Source organism: Crocodylus porosus, unplaced genomic scaffold (assembly GCF_001723895.1).
Source record: "Crocodylus porosus isolate Cpor-Errol unplaced genomic scaffold, CroPor_comp1, whole genome shotgun sequence".
NCBI classification, from domain to species: domain Eukaryota; kingdom Metazoa; phylum Chordata; order Crocodylia; family Crocodylidae; genus Crocodylus; species Crocodylus porosus.
Genome location: NW_017728910.1, coordinates 24,502,082 through 24,517,267, shown reverse-complemented (window position 1 = coordinate 24,517,267; position 15,186 = coordinate 24,502,082). Strand labels below are relative to the sequence as shown.

At 43.4% G+C, this 15,186-nt stretch overlaps 1 protein-coding gene across 1 annotated transcript in view; it reads left to right on the top strand.

Moving 5' to 3' along the window:
- FYTTD1 (forty-two-three domain containing 1) overlaps nucleotides 1-15,186 on the top strand; it is a 23,014-nt gene that overhangs the window by 5,054 nt on the left and 2,774 nt on the right. Inside the window, exons 2-8 of the mRNA XM_019532876.1 lie at nucleotides 4,700-4,831; nucleotides 6,293-6,438; nucleotides 7,597-7,709; nucleotides 9,693-9,789; nucleotides 10,468-10,532; nucleotides 11,492-11,566; nucleotides 12,893-13,019. Coding sequence (XP_019388421.1) covers nucleotides 4,700-4,831; nucleotides 6,293-6,438; nucleotides 7,597-7,709; nucleotides 9,693-9,789; nucleotides 10,468-10,532; nucleotides 11,492-11,566; nucleotides 12,893-13,019 — 755 coding nt within the window. The remainder of the gene's footprint in view (nucleotides 1-4,699; nucleotides 4,832-6,292; nucleotides 6,439-7,596; nucleotides 7,710-9,692; nucleotides 9,790-10,467; nucleotides 10,533-11,491; nucleotides 11,567-12,892; nucleotides 13,020-15,186) is intronic.

The following is a 15,186-nucleotide window of genomic DNA, read 5'->3' as shown; positions in this document are numbered from 1 at the left end:
GTCACAAGCTGGCAGAGGGCAGATTTAGGCTAGATATCAGGAGGCGCGACTTCACAGTCAGGGCGCCCAGGAGCTGGAACCAACTTCCAAAAGAAGTGGTGCTGGCTCCTACCCTGTGGGTGTTTAAGAGGAGGTTACATGAACACCTTGGTGGGGTAGTTTGACCCCAGTACTCTTTCCTGCCCCAGGGGGTCAGACTAGATGATCTACTCGGGTCCCTTCCGACCCTAGAAACTATGAAACTATGCTGGATAGAGCCAGATCTACAACAGACCTCTCTGGGACCTCATTTCAAATGTCCTCTTAGCTTGACCATTGATTGCCAGTCTTTGAGAGTGACTTTAAAATAAAGTCGTATACCCACATTGTTGGGCTTTCATTTAAACCAGTGTTTCATTAGTTTATGAGTATATATTATGTTACAGTGTTGAAATATGAGCATATCTCTTGTTTCCCCCTTATCCACTCAGCTCACCACATGGCGTTAGGTGGGGATGAATAGCAGCCTTCAACTCCTGCAGGGGGGCTGCAAAGAGGATGGAGCTGGTTCTCAGTGGGGGCAGATGACAGGACAAGGAGCAATGGGCTCAAGTTGTAGCAAGGGAAGTTGAGGCTGGATATTAGGAAAAACTTTCTCACGTGGAGGGTGGTGAAACACTGGAACGGGTTACCCAGAGCGGTGGTGGATGCTCCATCCTTGGAGGTGTACACGACCCAGGTAGACAAAGCCTTGGCTGGGATGATGTAGGTGGGGCTGGTCCTGCTTTGAGCAGGGGGTTGGACTAGATGTGACCCCCTGAGGTCTCTTCCAACCCTCACTTTTCTATGATTTCTACAAACGTGGTCTGTTCTTTATAGCCCATCTCGGCTGTTTTTATTGTGTCGTTATCTTCTAAATGCTTACATTGGTAATTTACCTTTCCAGGGGTAGAAGTTAGGCTGACTGTTCTATAATTTCCTGAATTCTCCTTTAGAAAAGTTGGGATAATGTTTGCTTTTCTCCAGTCCTGTGGGACCTTTTCTATCTTCCACAAGTTCTCAAAGATACTTGCTAATAATTTTGAGATTCAGGTGGCCAGCACCTCAAGTACTGTAGGGTGAAACATCTGTTTTTAAAACAGATCTAAGGTTCTTGGGTGGTTTTCCTGTTTGGAGAATAAGGTTAACGAAAAGTGTAGAACAAGATGATCTGCTGACCATGGGTGTACTTAACTAACATTGCTTACCAAGTTGTCATTCCTATGGTCCCCCGGTACTGTCTAGTATCCAACATTTCCAAAGCTACTAATCGCTTCTGAGCTTCTTGTGGCAGCCCTGGAACATGTGGGGAAATAACTCATGTTTCTGTCCTTCTTCTTTCCCCAAACCTTTAAGAGTCCTTCCCCTTCACTGTTTCTAGCCCAGCTTAAGGAAGCATAACTAGTTACGAAATAGCTGCTATTCTAGTTAGTTCACAGTAAACTATAATGCAACCAACTTACAAAGCAGAGCTGAAAGATGCTGTGCACATTAGTGGTGTATGTACTCTACCTGCATTTATGCTGTTTGTCACAGCTGGTGAGTTAACAAGAAACTGGGATTGGTATTACGTTATAGTGAATTATACACGTATGTGGTACACACACAAGCAGGGTATGCTGCATGTCATATTACTACTGTCTCTCCTGGTTAAATATGTGGTTACAACGCTATGTTATAAAATGTGTGCTGTTAATGTAGTCAAAATCTGTAATATTATAGAGCCAGTGTTTCTAAAACCTTAACTGGTATTTCCGGGCTTTGTACATTAACTGTGTTATGTTCTCAGACACTTCATTTGAAACAGATTTCTTGGAAGGCCAGATTCTTCTGGTTGCTTTGTACAATCGCCCTCAAAATGTTGGTCTATTTCCAGCTGCTCAAATTGTCTCCAGAAGCTGCTCTTTTAATAGCTGCCACAAATTGCCACATGACTGCTATATAGACATTTAATGCACTCCACAAAGAAACCTGTCTGTAGCACAGAAATATTTGCAGCATGGCACATGAGGCTGTCTTATTGTTTAAGGATAAAGCTTTTTGTATTGTAATAGAAACTTGATGTGCTTGATGAAGCTGCAGTTTAAAGTAGTCATACCTCCAGGAGAATAATAATGGTGTTGTAAAGCAAAAGTCTTTTGAGCATGGTTTCATGTACAGCTCTGAATAAGCATTACCATATGCCTATTGATAACTGAGGTGAAGTATACCAGGTAGGAGTGCACAGATAAAGATTTTTTGGGCTGATACCAATGCCCGATTTATTAACAAGCCATATCAGCCAATACCAATCTGATTGCCGACATGCAGCCTGGCAGCTTAGAGAGAAGCTTCCAGCTGGTAAATCTGTTGGGGGTGGGGTGGGGAGGGAAAGGATGTGGGGCGACAGATAGAGGCTCCCATGATGATGGAGGGAGTGAGGCTGGGGCCAGCGCCACCGCCACCTGCCCCAAGAGCAGCCTCGGCCCAGCACCCACTCTGGGAAGAGCCCAGCACTGCCCCTGGCCTCAGCCTGCCCTTGCCCCGTACATTGATCTGGGGGGCACATAATTCCCCATGCCTCCCTAGGGGTGCATGCAACAGTGGGAGTTGTCCCTCCTTCACCGTGGGGAGCCTTAATCTGCCCCTCTTTTCTCCACCCCAGACTTACCAGCTAGATGCTGCCTTCCATGCTACCAGACTGCACTCTTGGCTGCATGCATGCTGCAGCTGCACCCAAGCACACAACATTTATCAGCGACATTATGGGCAGCATCAGCCATAGTTTCATAGTTGGTAGGGTAGGAAGGGACCCGAGCAGATCATAGAATCATAGAAGTAGGGTTGATCATCAAGTCCGACCCCCTGCCATGGCAGGAAAGAGTACTGGGGTCAAACGACCCCAGCAAGGTGTACGTCTAGCCTCTTCTTAAAGCCCCCCAGGGTAGGAGCCAGCACCACTTTGCTTTGAAGTTGGTTCCAAATCCTAGCCGCCCTGACCATGAAGTCGCACCTCCTGATTATCTAGCCTAAATCTCTCCTCTGCCAGCTTGTGACTGTTATTCCTGGTCACTCCTGGCAGTGCTCGGGGGAACAGGGACTCCCCCCCAATGCCTGCTGATCCCCCCTGACTAGTTTGTAACAGGCCACTCACTAGATCCCCCTCAGCCTTCTCTTGTGGAGGCTGAACAGGTTCAGGTCCCATCGCCTCTCCTCATAGGGCCTGCCCTGGTGCCCCCTGATCATGCAAGTGGCTTCCTCTGGACCCTCTCCATGTTGTCCACATCTCTCTTGAAGTGCCCTTGTGTACAGTTCGGTGCCAAGCCATCTAGTTGCTGTGCAATGATCACTGATGTACAATGATCCCATTGGAGAAGGCATACGATAGGGTTAGACATGGGTATTTGTTCACGGTTTTGGAAAAGATGGGGTTCCCAAAAAGGTACGTAGGATGGGTGAGGAACACATATCGAGGGGCATTCAGCAGGGTGCTGCTGAAAGGACACTTGGGGGGAAAAGATTAAGATTGAAGTGGGGGTAAGGCAGGGATGCCTCCAGACGTTCCCTGACTAGGTCTTCACTGACCCTAGGCCTGGGTGCGCCTCCCCTGGGACCTATCGGAGTCCCCATGGGGGGTGGGGGGGTTGATCTGGTCCCTGCTCAGAAAAATGGAGGCAAAGAAATTTGTTAAGTAGGTTAGCTTTGTCATCTGGTGCAACGACCAGATTTCCTAGCATGTCTTACAGAGGCCCCACATTACCCGGTACCTTCTTTTTACCCCATATGTATTTATAAAAGGGACTTCTTGTTCTTGATCCGGGAAGCTAGTCCCAGTCCCATCTCCGCTTTGGCCTTCCTGACCGCTCCCCTGCAGTCCTGAGCAAACTTAGTATAATCCTCCCTGGTGATGGCCCCTCCCTTCCATTGGGTGTACACCTCCCTTTTAGCTAGGACATGTTTCCATATGCTTTTGGTGAACCTTGGGGGCTTTTGCGCCCTCTTGCCTCCTTTGATCCGTCTTGGGATTACCTCCCTTTGGCCTTGGAGGATCGTCTCCTTAAGGAATGACCACTTTTCTTGGACACCCGACTCCCCTCCCCTCTGGGACCTCAGTGCCTCCCCAGCTATTCTCCTTAGTTCATTGAAGTCCGGCCTCCTGAAGTCCAGGGCTGCTGCCTTGCTGCAGGCCTTTGCCACCTTGTGCTGGATGGTGAAGTCTAGGAGGAGATGATCACTGTTGCCCAGGTGGTCAAGCATCCACAGACCCCTCAACAGGTCATTGCCCGTGACCAGGACTAAATCCAACAAGGCGTCTCCCCTGGTGGGGCTGTGCACCTTCTGGGTTAGATGGACATCCTGTATCTCGGCTAGGAACCTACATGAACCAAAAAGAGCCGATTGCTGATAATGTCAGTTTTCCTGTTACAAGTGCCAATGTGATATGGACTGAGGTATCGGTGCACCTCTAATACCAGGACAATAACATGGCACAGGAAAGTTACTGCTGTTCACTGGGCTGTGTAAGTTGTTGACTTTTCACTGGATAGCTGAGCTGTGGGTTCTCCAAGAGCAATATCTAACGCAAGAGAAATACTTAAGGGAGCCTGCATACGAGGACTACAGGGTGTAACTCACAGCAAATAATCATGTTATTACCCTTTTAAAATAAGTCTAAAATGCATCATAATTTTTATGTTTGCAGATGATATAATTAAATTGAATAAAAAAGAAGAGAGAAAGCAGTATTCCCCACAAATGAGGAGAGGGCTGCAGCAAAACAGAACTCGGCAGTTCAGAATGAAGGGGACCAGGTGGGGAATCCAACAGCAGAAAGGTACGTGCCTTATGAAAGTTCAACCCCCAATTAATGTGAGTATTGTGTGATGATTCATCATCTGCTAAATTAAAGCCAAGAGGCAACTCTTTTTGTATCTAATGCAAATGTGCAAGTTCACTTGCTGGCTTTTTAAGTTAAATATCTTTCAAATAGCGTGGTATAAGTTGGACTTACATATGTGATTCTGGTGTCAATGATTCCATGTGGGATCAGAGTTTGGCAGAAAGGGGCTGCCAAACTCCTTCAGGAGTTAAGGACTCTTGCTCATCTCACCACCGGAAGTGTGTTGCCTCATCAGAATTTGTGGTGCTAAAATAAATAATGGGGAACTCAGATTATGAACGTATTCATATAACAGGAATTCACCTGACTAGCAGCTGTCTAAGAAAATTCCAGTGTAATCTCAATTAAAATACTGGAAATGTTCGTACAACTTTTGTTTGTTATCTTTAACCCCACAGTGCTTCTTGCTTCAGTGCTTGATTCTTTTCTCAAGTATGTTTTTAGCACAAACAGTGAGATATTGTGTGTGATAAGTGCCAGAACTTAAACTCTTTAGGACACCGGCTTAGTTTTCATACAGAGTTTATCGTATTTGGAAAGCTTAAATGCTTCCTCAAACATGTGCAGCCCAAATATAAATGGTTTCCTGTTTATATAAATGAGCTCCTGGTGGGCCTTTGCTATTACTAGATTTAGGTAAAGGTGAATACTATTTTTTTTTTTTTTCCCTAAACTTCTGAGATCTTGAAAAATCATGTTCTTCCCTGGAGGGCTTTTCAGGATTCCTTCTAACTGAAAATGAACCCTGATCTGTTTCATGTTAGTCTTGTCTTGTGCTCTGAACAGTTCTCAAGCATCTCAATATTCCTGCACTGTTGCGATTTACCTTATTCTAAGAGTCAGCAAATCTTTTTCTATTCGTGATCAGCTGCAGAAACTAGAAACAGTAATGCTGAGCTCCTTCCTGTTTCAGAGTTGGTTGTCAATGTGCTGCCAAGTTCCTACAGAAGTGAGGGAGTAAGGGGGTGAATAGATAGTTGGAGAGAAGAGTTTAAAAGCTCTATTCATTCTTCAGCTTTCCTTACCCATTCCCAACAGAGAAGCATTTTCATACAATATTTCACAAAGTGAGCAAGTGACCTACGTAAAGTGAAGGCTTTTGCCTCTAACTAACTTTCTGGTCCATTCTGCTGGGTAAAAGCTAATTTAACCACGCTGAAACTGGATCAATGAAGTGCACTAAAGCAGTGTGGTCCATATTTGCTCAATTTAAGGTCAGGCCTGACCTTGAAGAACTGACTTATGCGATGCTATGGGAAATGAAATGAGGCCAATAACTACTGCTTTAAATTTCGAAGTGATAGCCAAGTAACATACCCTCCAGTGTGCTGAAAGCCAGAGGCTTTGGTACCTTTTTCTGAAATGGGTCATTCATTCTTATTTTTTCTGTTGTAGGCTATGGTAAAAACCGTTTGGGACGCCGAAAGAAGATAGCTGGGAAGAAGCGTCCCTATGGAGTCATAACTGGCTTGGCAGCCAGGAAAGCACTGGGTGCTCGCAAAGGAATTAGTCCTTTGAACAGACAGCCACTTAGTGAGAAGGTAGGAATACAATTCCCATAGCTTGTCCCTACTTGACAATGGGAGGGCTAAATTTAAAACATGACAGAGAATACAAGCCAAATGAGTTATCTTAATATAATAGAGGGGTATCTGGTAAAAACATCAACTTTAACTGTGGGATTGCAGATCTTGTTATGATAAGTAGTTCCCCTTTTTTGGCGGGGGGTGGGGAGGGGTACACTTCTGAATGGAATTCTGCTGCTACGATAGTTCTGGCCTTTATCAGGTCACTATTCCAGAGTAGTGTAACTTAGCTAATACCATGCTTTCCCCACTCCATTTCTGAGTTCAGATCTTCAGTTTACAACTACAGGAGTTAGCTTCAGAACATGAAACTTTGTGGCACAAAAGGGCATCTTGGACTAATACCTGAAGTAATGTAAATTGAGGACAGAAGTGTATATCAGGGTGGGAGTAATGCACATCACAGCAGTATGACTCCTTAATGTCTGCACTTTTTTTTTTTTTTAAACCTGTTAAGTTTAGGAACATGGAATTTATCGAAGTGACTTGGCATTACACTGGATTTGGTTCTAACAAGATTTGGGCAAGAGGAGAGAAACAAGCTTTAAGGGGCAGAAGAAGTGTGTTCATATGTAATTTGAGGATAAGCTAGAGGAAATTGGTGGAAGTGATGTGAAATCTTATGGGAAAGTGTGGTGAAACAGGATTCTCTCGGGGTCCTAGAACTGTTTCATAGATTCATAGATGTTAGGGTCGGAAGGGACCTCGGTAGGTCATCAAGTCCGACCCCCTGCCTTGGGCAGGAAGGAGCACTGGGATCAAGTGACCCCAGCTAGGTGCTTGTCCAGTCTTCTCTTGAAGACCCCCAAGTTGGCTGTATTTCTAATGGACTTGTATATTTTCCAAATGTAAACACGTGTTATAGGATTTGGATAGGAAGTTCTAGCTAAACTTGACTCCCTTTTTTTGGTAGAGGAAAGAATACATATATTAGCATTATCTGTGTAATGAGGCAGGTCTGATGCAGGGTTCAGTTTTGTGTTGCAATGAACTAATCAATGGGGCACTTAAATCTAAGCAAGTCATTTTGAATAATATTTAGGAAAGGGCATCGCCTAACAAAAGCCTCTGGAAAACTATTCAAATAGTTTCTAACTCTTTTCATCTCTAAAGACCCCACAGCGAAACTACCCAGCCTTGAAAAGGAAAACGGCCCTCCAGAGGCAGCCTGACATGCAGAGAAAACAAGTTTCGGCTCTCAGGAGACCTGTCCATTTAAATCGGAGGTGAGCTTTTCTCAGAGGGCTATGGTGAGATGCTGCTTCTAAGTCTTTCCTTTGACCTGATAGTGAGTTCTGTTTCTAGGACCACTGACTGGACAGCAAGAGATCTGATCTTTAGATAAAATCCCATGTACTTAATAGCCTTGATCATTTTGAAAGTTGAGCATAGGTTGAACGTTACAAACAACACATTTGTACACTCATTTGTTGAAGCTGTTCAGAAACTGCATTTTTCATTGTGGTTGGCTCTCTACCTCCACTTACTTACATAGTTGATTTTGTTGAGCAGATGTAATGATTATACGCAGATAGCCGACACAGGAAATCTTATATCCTTCTAACTTTGCAAGTGGCAAATCAAGTGACCTGCTCTTGCTGCAAGTTCCTTTAGTTTCCTCCAAAATTATCCATGTATGTTAAACAGGTTTAGTGGCAGTTTATCTTTTTTTAAAAATTACCATGTAAAAATAAATGTGCGTGTTGTAAGCATGAATGCCTGTAGCAACTGGTGAGATTCCCATATGCCATCTAGCTCACTTAAAATTTCATCTTTTGGTACCCTGTGTAAATGATGATGTTCCTGTCTAGAATAGGGTACTAGCAAAGCCTGGGGGCATCTGGCTTAATTCTTTTGAATGCTGTGTTCTATTTTGGGCAAGATTATGTAAAGGATTGTCCATCCAGGAACCATATATGGGGAAAACCCTCTGGTTTGGGCAAAATAAGATGCAAGCTGGTACTGTGCTGTTTAGTGGAAATTGTAAACAGGCAGACTGAGGTAATGGTTAGTGTTTTTTGAAATTATTAAAACAGTTGTCAGGCCATTTCATGCAGCAGTAAAACAAGGCAATGTCACTAGCACTTCTCATTAGAAGGAGGAGTTCTCCAGGTGGGAAAATCACCATGTACAGGGAAATCAAACATGATGAAATCAGTTTCTTGTTGCATCATTTCGTCCCTTTCCTGATTTAAACTATTCCTCTGTGAGTTTCGTAGGAGGCAGTTGTTCCTGCAATGATCTCAGAGTAATTCAGCAACACGAATAGCAGTAGCATTCAAAAGGTTTACTGCATTAACACAGTAGTGCTGATCTCACTTCTTTTCAATCCAGGTAAAGTGTTTGGCTTTTTTCACAAATCTGAGCCTTTGATATCAGAATCACAGCTCTTTTGCTGCTAAAAGTGCTCCGTTAACTCAAGAGAGAAAGTTCATAATTTAGAAGTTCTTAGAAGGTTTTAGGTTCTGGTAACATTTCTGTCTTCAGAAATAGATGTGACAGACCACAGTACCACAGTTGAACAATTTTAGCTTTTTAAATATTTATTATCTTTTGCTTGCAAATTGGCTGTGCCTCAATATTGATGTGTTTAGCTGACTTAAATACATCAATACACTAATCTCTCGGAAGAGTACAAATGGAACTGGGACATGTTGCAGAGGCATAGAGCTGAGAGCTAGCAATTATGTTTTGAATACAACTGAGACACAGATGTAGGCAGACTTTGGCAAACCACTTAATCTCCCTGCTTTGAATTTTCCTTCCCCTATCTAATTAGTAGTGTTAAGAGGAGTTAACGCTTGGTAAAAGATGTGTATAGTTTTGCTAATGAAGCCACAATTAAGAGGAAAGCTAAATGGGAATAGCAGGAAGGACTGGATGGTCATCTACAGGCTCTTGAATAAATAAATCAACAATCCTACTGCAGTCCTTGGCCTACTTCAGATGAATTCGATTTGGAGCAAAATGTAAGTGTATTAAAATTATTCCTCCCTCATCAGAATAAGCAACACTGAAAGGCTTACTTCCTACATTGTACCATTGCAAGCTTTTTTTCTTTTTTTCTCTTTTTTTGTCTTTAGTGATGAATTTGGAAGTGGATATCTTCTCCCTGATTCCTTTTTAATTCATGGTCTTGTTCTGATTTTTCTCTAAAATGAGGCTATCTTCAGGAACTTTAGGTAACTTTTCTTTTCAAAATATTACAGGAGTAACGTACCGTCCCCTTTTGCCAGGATTGGAAATAAATTGAATCAGCAGAAAGACACACGTCAAGCAACTTTCCTCTTTAGGAGGGGTCTGAAGGTACAACAAATACTACTTAAAATCAGTGATGTAGATTTTGAAGTGACTTCCTAAAGCAGCCTCTATTTCAGTGAATTTGAGTTCTCTTGTTGGTACTGAACAAACACATCTGGTGTGTTTCTTTCTACTGTGGCATAGAAAACATTTCAGGTTGGCTTGGAACAGGGTGTTTGCCTTCCAGAGAAAAACCTGTTCCTATCTTGCTCTGTTTTGCTGTTTCTGTCCACCCCCAGTGCAGCTGACTTATTCTGAGACCTATTAGTATTTCAGGTTGATGGCAAGTTCTTGTTATTTCATTTTGAAGGTAAATGGTTGAAACTGATGTCGGCTGCTGAAATTGCCTTAATTTGATGGATGGAGCAGCAGTGAGCTTTAGAAATACCTAACTTTAAGTTTTAGAGTTGATTAAAATTTCTGATGTTTGACTTTCAGTTGCTTTGACAAGTGTCAAAGCAAATGTAAAATGGAGAGGGAAAAGTTTCCTTCCATTTTTTCCTTTGGCCCAGTCCTGTCGGACACTGAGCCCATGCAGAGCTCCACTTAATTCTGAGGGGCTGTATACAGATGCAGGCTTTATCCTTGCTGAAGGTGTTCAGAAACTTGTGGTGTTGTGTTCTTAAACTGCAATTTCAGGAAGTGATATGTCTCCAAACCCTGTATCTATTGCTGTATTTCCAGGTGCAGGCACAAGTGCAGCCAACAGAAGAACATCTAGATAATCAGCCAGCGAAGAGAACTCGTCAGTAAGTGCTTCATCTGAAAATAAGACAGGAGTGGCCAGTCTGCAGCACGGGTGCCACAAGTGCCATGGACGCACAACACAGCAGCAGAAAGCAGCAGATCAGACAGGGAGCACAGAACAGAAAGCAGAGCAGCAGATTGGATGGGGAAAAGGATCAGAGTGGCACTGGGGGAGGTGTGGGGCTGATTTGTGGCACACCTGTGCAAAAGGTTGCCCCCACCCCACTGTTCTAAAGCATTATATGCATTAATTGGTGCTAAATTCTACTCCTGTTTGTGAAGGTTTCTCTTGTGGGCTTCTGGGTTTTCCATCCTGCTTACCTTCTAAAGCAGTTCTTAAGTTAAGTGGAGACATTTTCTTGCACAAGATGCAAGAGTGGGATCTCGTGCCAGTTCCAGAACTACAAACTAAGCTCTGTCTTCAGTCCTCCCAACAATTTGATGTTCAGTTAGCACTGCTGTCTACTCCCACTGTAGGCACCACTTTACCTAACTTGAAAGCTCAAAGCTGGTAAACTGCATAATGCATGTTACTCCAGCAATTACAGTTTAAAGAAGGAAAAGGATTATGTGCCAGACTTGTAAGAAGGCAATTGGGCATTTGATCAGAAAAGAGTCTGCTTCCCAGGCTCTTCATAGGTAAACAAAAGATGTTGCTGCACATTATACAGGGAGGAACAGACAGGTCATGTGAAGGCAGCACTGACCACTGAATTGCTGATTGTCACTCTCTTGGTTTTGATGGAAAGGCCAGATTGGCCCTGTCTGCAGTAAGCCTTTTCAGAAATCCGCCCTAACTCTAGAGCTAGATAACATGGAGGAGGCAAAGGACTGCTTAGTTTGTTTAGATTTGTAGTGTTATTCCCAACCAGTGTGTTCTGGAAAGCTGTTGGGAAAGTGCATTTCACGTGGTTTGCTGGAGTTCCTGTCTGGATAAGTGATTCCTCTATTTTCAAACTAGATGGCGAACTTCCACCACAAATGGAGGAATTTTGACTGTATCTATTGACAATCCTGGAGCCATTACATCCCTAGTGTGAGTAGAATATTTTGAACAGTCTTTTAAGTAAATGTTTTTGGACCCAGTCCTGCAGGCTCTTCACAGCTCCTTGTCCCAGTGAATTGAGTGGGAGTTAGGCTGTGATCTTACAATGCATTTACAGGCAGATCTTGATTGTTTCTCAGCCTGTGTTCAGGTAAGTGTTGGGTTTCATTTGAGGCCCCTCAGTTAGGAGCTTGAATTGAAAAGTTTGTGGCAGCTTAAAATTGAGGTGGATGAACTTTTGCTTTCATCCTCAGCTTTCTTGCTGTCTGATCTGGTTGATTTTCCTTCCCCTCCAAGTCAGAACAACCAAGGACCACTCCTCCACCTCCTAAGTGTTTAAGTGTGATCCCTTGCTTAAGTCACGAAAAACTGTTGAATAGAAAAGAGAGGAAGGAACTCCTTCTCCTGGCTGTTTTTTCTTTCCTTTGGTTTCAGGCTAATATGACAGCAGGCTGCAAAAAACAAATGCAGTTAGGAATTTGATGAAGGTGGACTAGGATGTCACTTAGATGCCTAAGAAGTAGTATAGGCTGTGGTCAGCCTGCCTCTGGCAGTATCTGAATCTTTGTAGAGATCACAGTGGATTTGAACCTAAAGCAAGTGTTCCTGTGCCCCATGCTGCAAATTTGGTAGAACATTTGCTGTTGTGATGTTTGTGCTGGGTCTTTGAGCAAAACGTAAATTGGTGATAGCTGTCCTTGATGAGGAACTCAACCAGGCTTGTTCATTTGGTAGTCTTCTCTTGTAATAATAGTCATAATTCAGGCCAAAGACAGGCAACAGTTTTGATTTGGATTTGAAATTGATCCCAGACCTTGCAAATGGATGAGCCTATTATCCCTGTGAAGTATCTAAATTTAACACTGCCTCAGAACAATTGCAGCTAATTGAGCTAACTGCCATTTAAGATTACTATGTAAAGGACTGTCTCTGCCTATTTTGATGTGAGGCAAATCTCGGACTAATCGGCCCCAGATTAAATGGGTATCTGTCCTTAGCCTCGTCCTCAGTGGTACTGGGGGTTTGAAATAAGGCTGAGGTGAAAATGTTCCCTCTCTTGAACTTTTCTAGCCCTTTTAAAAAGGTATTCTTAGTAGTAGTATCACTTACATCTTGTTTAAAATCAAGGACTCTTAACTCTTCACTCAATGTTGCACCAATAAATCCTAACTGTACCACTGATAAATTAGATGACCACATGAGCATTGTCAGAGGTGGTCTTTTTATCTTACATTGTCAGATGTGGTAAAGCTTGCCTGTCGTTAGACCAACCCCTCTTTATTCAGTGTGACATTTTAAAGCAGTCTGTCTTCTCAGTTCCCAGAAGCCGCGACTTGCTCGCACTCCAATGCCCCCATTTTTAATGAAGAGGAATCAAACTGAAGAGAAGAAGATTCCCAAAGGAGTTCCATTGCAGTTCGATATTAACAGCGTTGGAAAGCAGGTAAAAGCTATTTTGTCAGCTTTTTGGAGACAGTAAACGCCAGTGAAGAGATGTATCACATTCTCACAAACTCAGACCTGTTTAATGACTGAAAAGGAGGGGACTGTTAATCAAGCTTGTTATGTAATCTTGTGCACACACCTATGCTTTTGTGTCTGCTCTCCCATCTGTCAAAAGTCTTATGTGCTACCTACCTTGCATAGGATTTCAAACATCTAATAAATCTTTGTTTTTTGGTTTTGTTTTTTTTTTTAAAGAGTTGATGTCATGGAATGGGGGAAGGCAAGCACAAACCACGCTCCTTATTCATGCATGTCATCTGTTTGCAAGACAGATGGCTGCCTCCTAATATTTCCAGCTTCAATTGGCACATTTGAAAACAAAGCAACTCTTTAAACAAATTGATAGTTCGCAGTTGGAAAACACCATTTGGTGTTTAGTTGCATTTCTTCCTGTGAAGATGTACAACTCCACTGTTACTGTAGACAAAGGGGAAAAAAAACTAATAGACTTGTTCTGGTAAATCTCTTACTTTGGAAAAACAAAACTGCATGTTTGCATAGCTCCAGGATTTGGGCTTTCTGTATCTAAACAAAGTTGCCAAACCAGATTGCACCACTAGAGAGTGAGAACAGCTGCGTCTGAGTGAAAAAGGAAAACTGAGGGTGGGAGATTCTCATTTAAGACATAAATTCAAAAGATCAGGAAATACAAAAGTAAAAGCTCCAAATACTTTACACATCCAATTACACATGTACATCTTAATTCTACTTTGAAAAAGCACCATCGTGTCGTTGTGGCACTTTGTTTGCCTTTTGGTGTTTCTAGATCAGGTTTTTTCTTGGTGGATACTCCTCTATTCTGCCCCTGTTACCTGGTATCTGACAGTTGGGCTGAATTTCTTCCTTCTGGGAATAATTCCATGTAATGAGAAGTCAATAGTTGGACTCTGAAAGAACATTAAGGGAAATGCTAGCCACAGTGGAATAAGTTACTGAGCCAACTGTGCAGACTCTGAAACAACAAGTTTAGAGCAACAAAAATCTCTGAAACTGGCACCTGTGGATTTGAATCCACAAGAAGGAGCAAGTCAGAGTAAAACATCTGCATTCAGTCTTTCTGACCTGAGTTTGTAACTCCTAATTTGAGATTGTCTTGATGTTGTATGAATACCTTGGCTTTTGATATACCCTGGCTTTTGCCAACCCCCCCCCCTTTTTTTTTTTCCAATAGATTTCATAGACATTAGGGCTGGAAGGGACCTTGGAAGATCATCAAGTCCAGCCCCCCGCCCCAGGGGCAGGAAGTCAGCTGGGGTCATAGGATCCCAGCAAGATAAGCATCCAAATTTCTCTTGAAGGTGTTCAATGTAGATGCATGAACCACCTCCAGTGGCAGGCTATTCCAGACCTTGGGGCTCGGACAGTGAAGCGATTCTTCCTTATGTCCAGCCTGAATCTGTCTTGCTGGAGTTTATAACCGTTCGACCTTGTCATCCCTTGGGGCACTCTGCTGAACAATCATTCCCCTAGATCCTGGTGAAAACCCCTGATAAACTTATACGTGGTCATCAGATCTCCCCTGAGCCTGTGCTTTTCCAGGCTAAAGAGTCCCATAGCTCTCAGCCTGTTGTCATAAGGTCTGTTTTCCTGACCTCTGATCATGCACGTGGCTCTCCTCTGGACTCTCTCAAGCTTCTCCCCATCCTTTTTGAATTGAGGAGCCCAAAACTGGATGCAGTACTCCAGCTGCGGCCTCACTGAGCCCGAGTACAAGGGGAGAATGACGTCCCAGGATTTGCTTGAGAAGCATTTGGATGCAAGCCAGCATTTTGGTCGCTTTACTAGCCGCAGCATCACATTGAAGGCTCATGTTCATCTTGTGGTCAGTCATGACCCCCAAGTCCTTTTCATCTGTAGTGCTAACCAGGTCAGCCTGGATTGCTCTCCTGTCTTCAGGTGTGGATGCTTTGCCCCAAAGTTTGGTGTCATTGGCGAACGTGGCCAGTCTGCTCCTGACTCCAATGTCCACATCGTTAATGAAGATGTTGAAGCTTATGGGTCCAAGGACAGAGCCTTGGGGGACCCCACTGGTCATAGGGCACCATGATGATTGACTTCCATCAATTACTACCCTCTGGGTCCAACCACGGAGACAATTTCCCAGC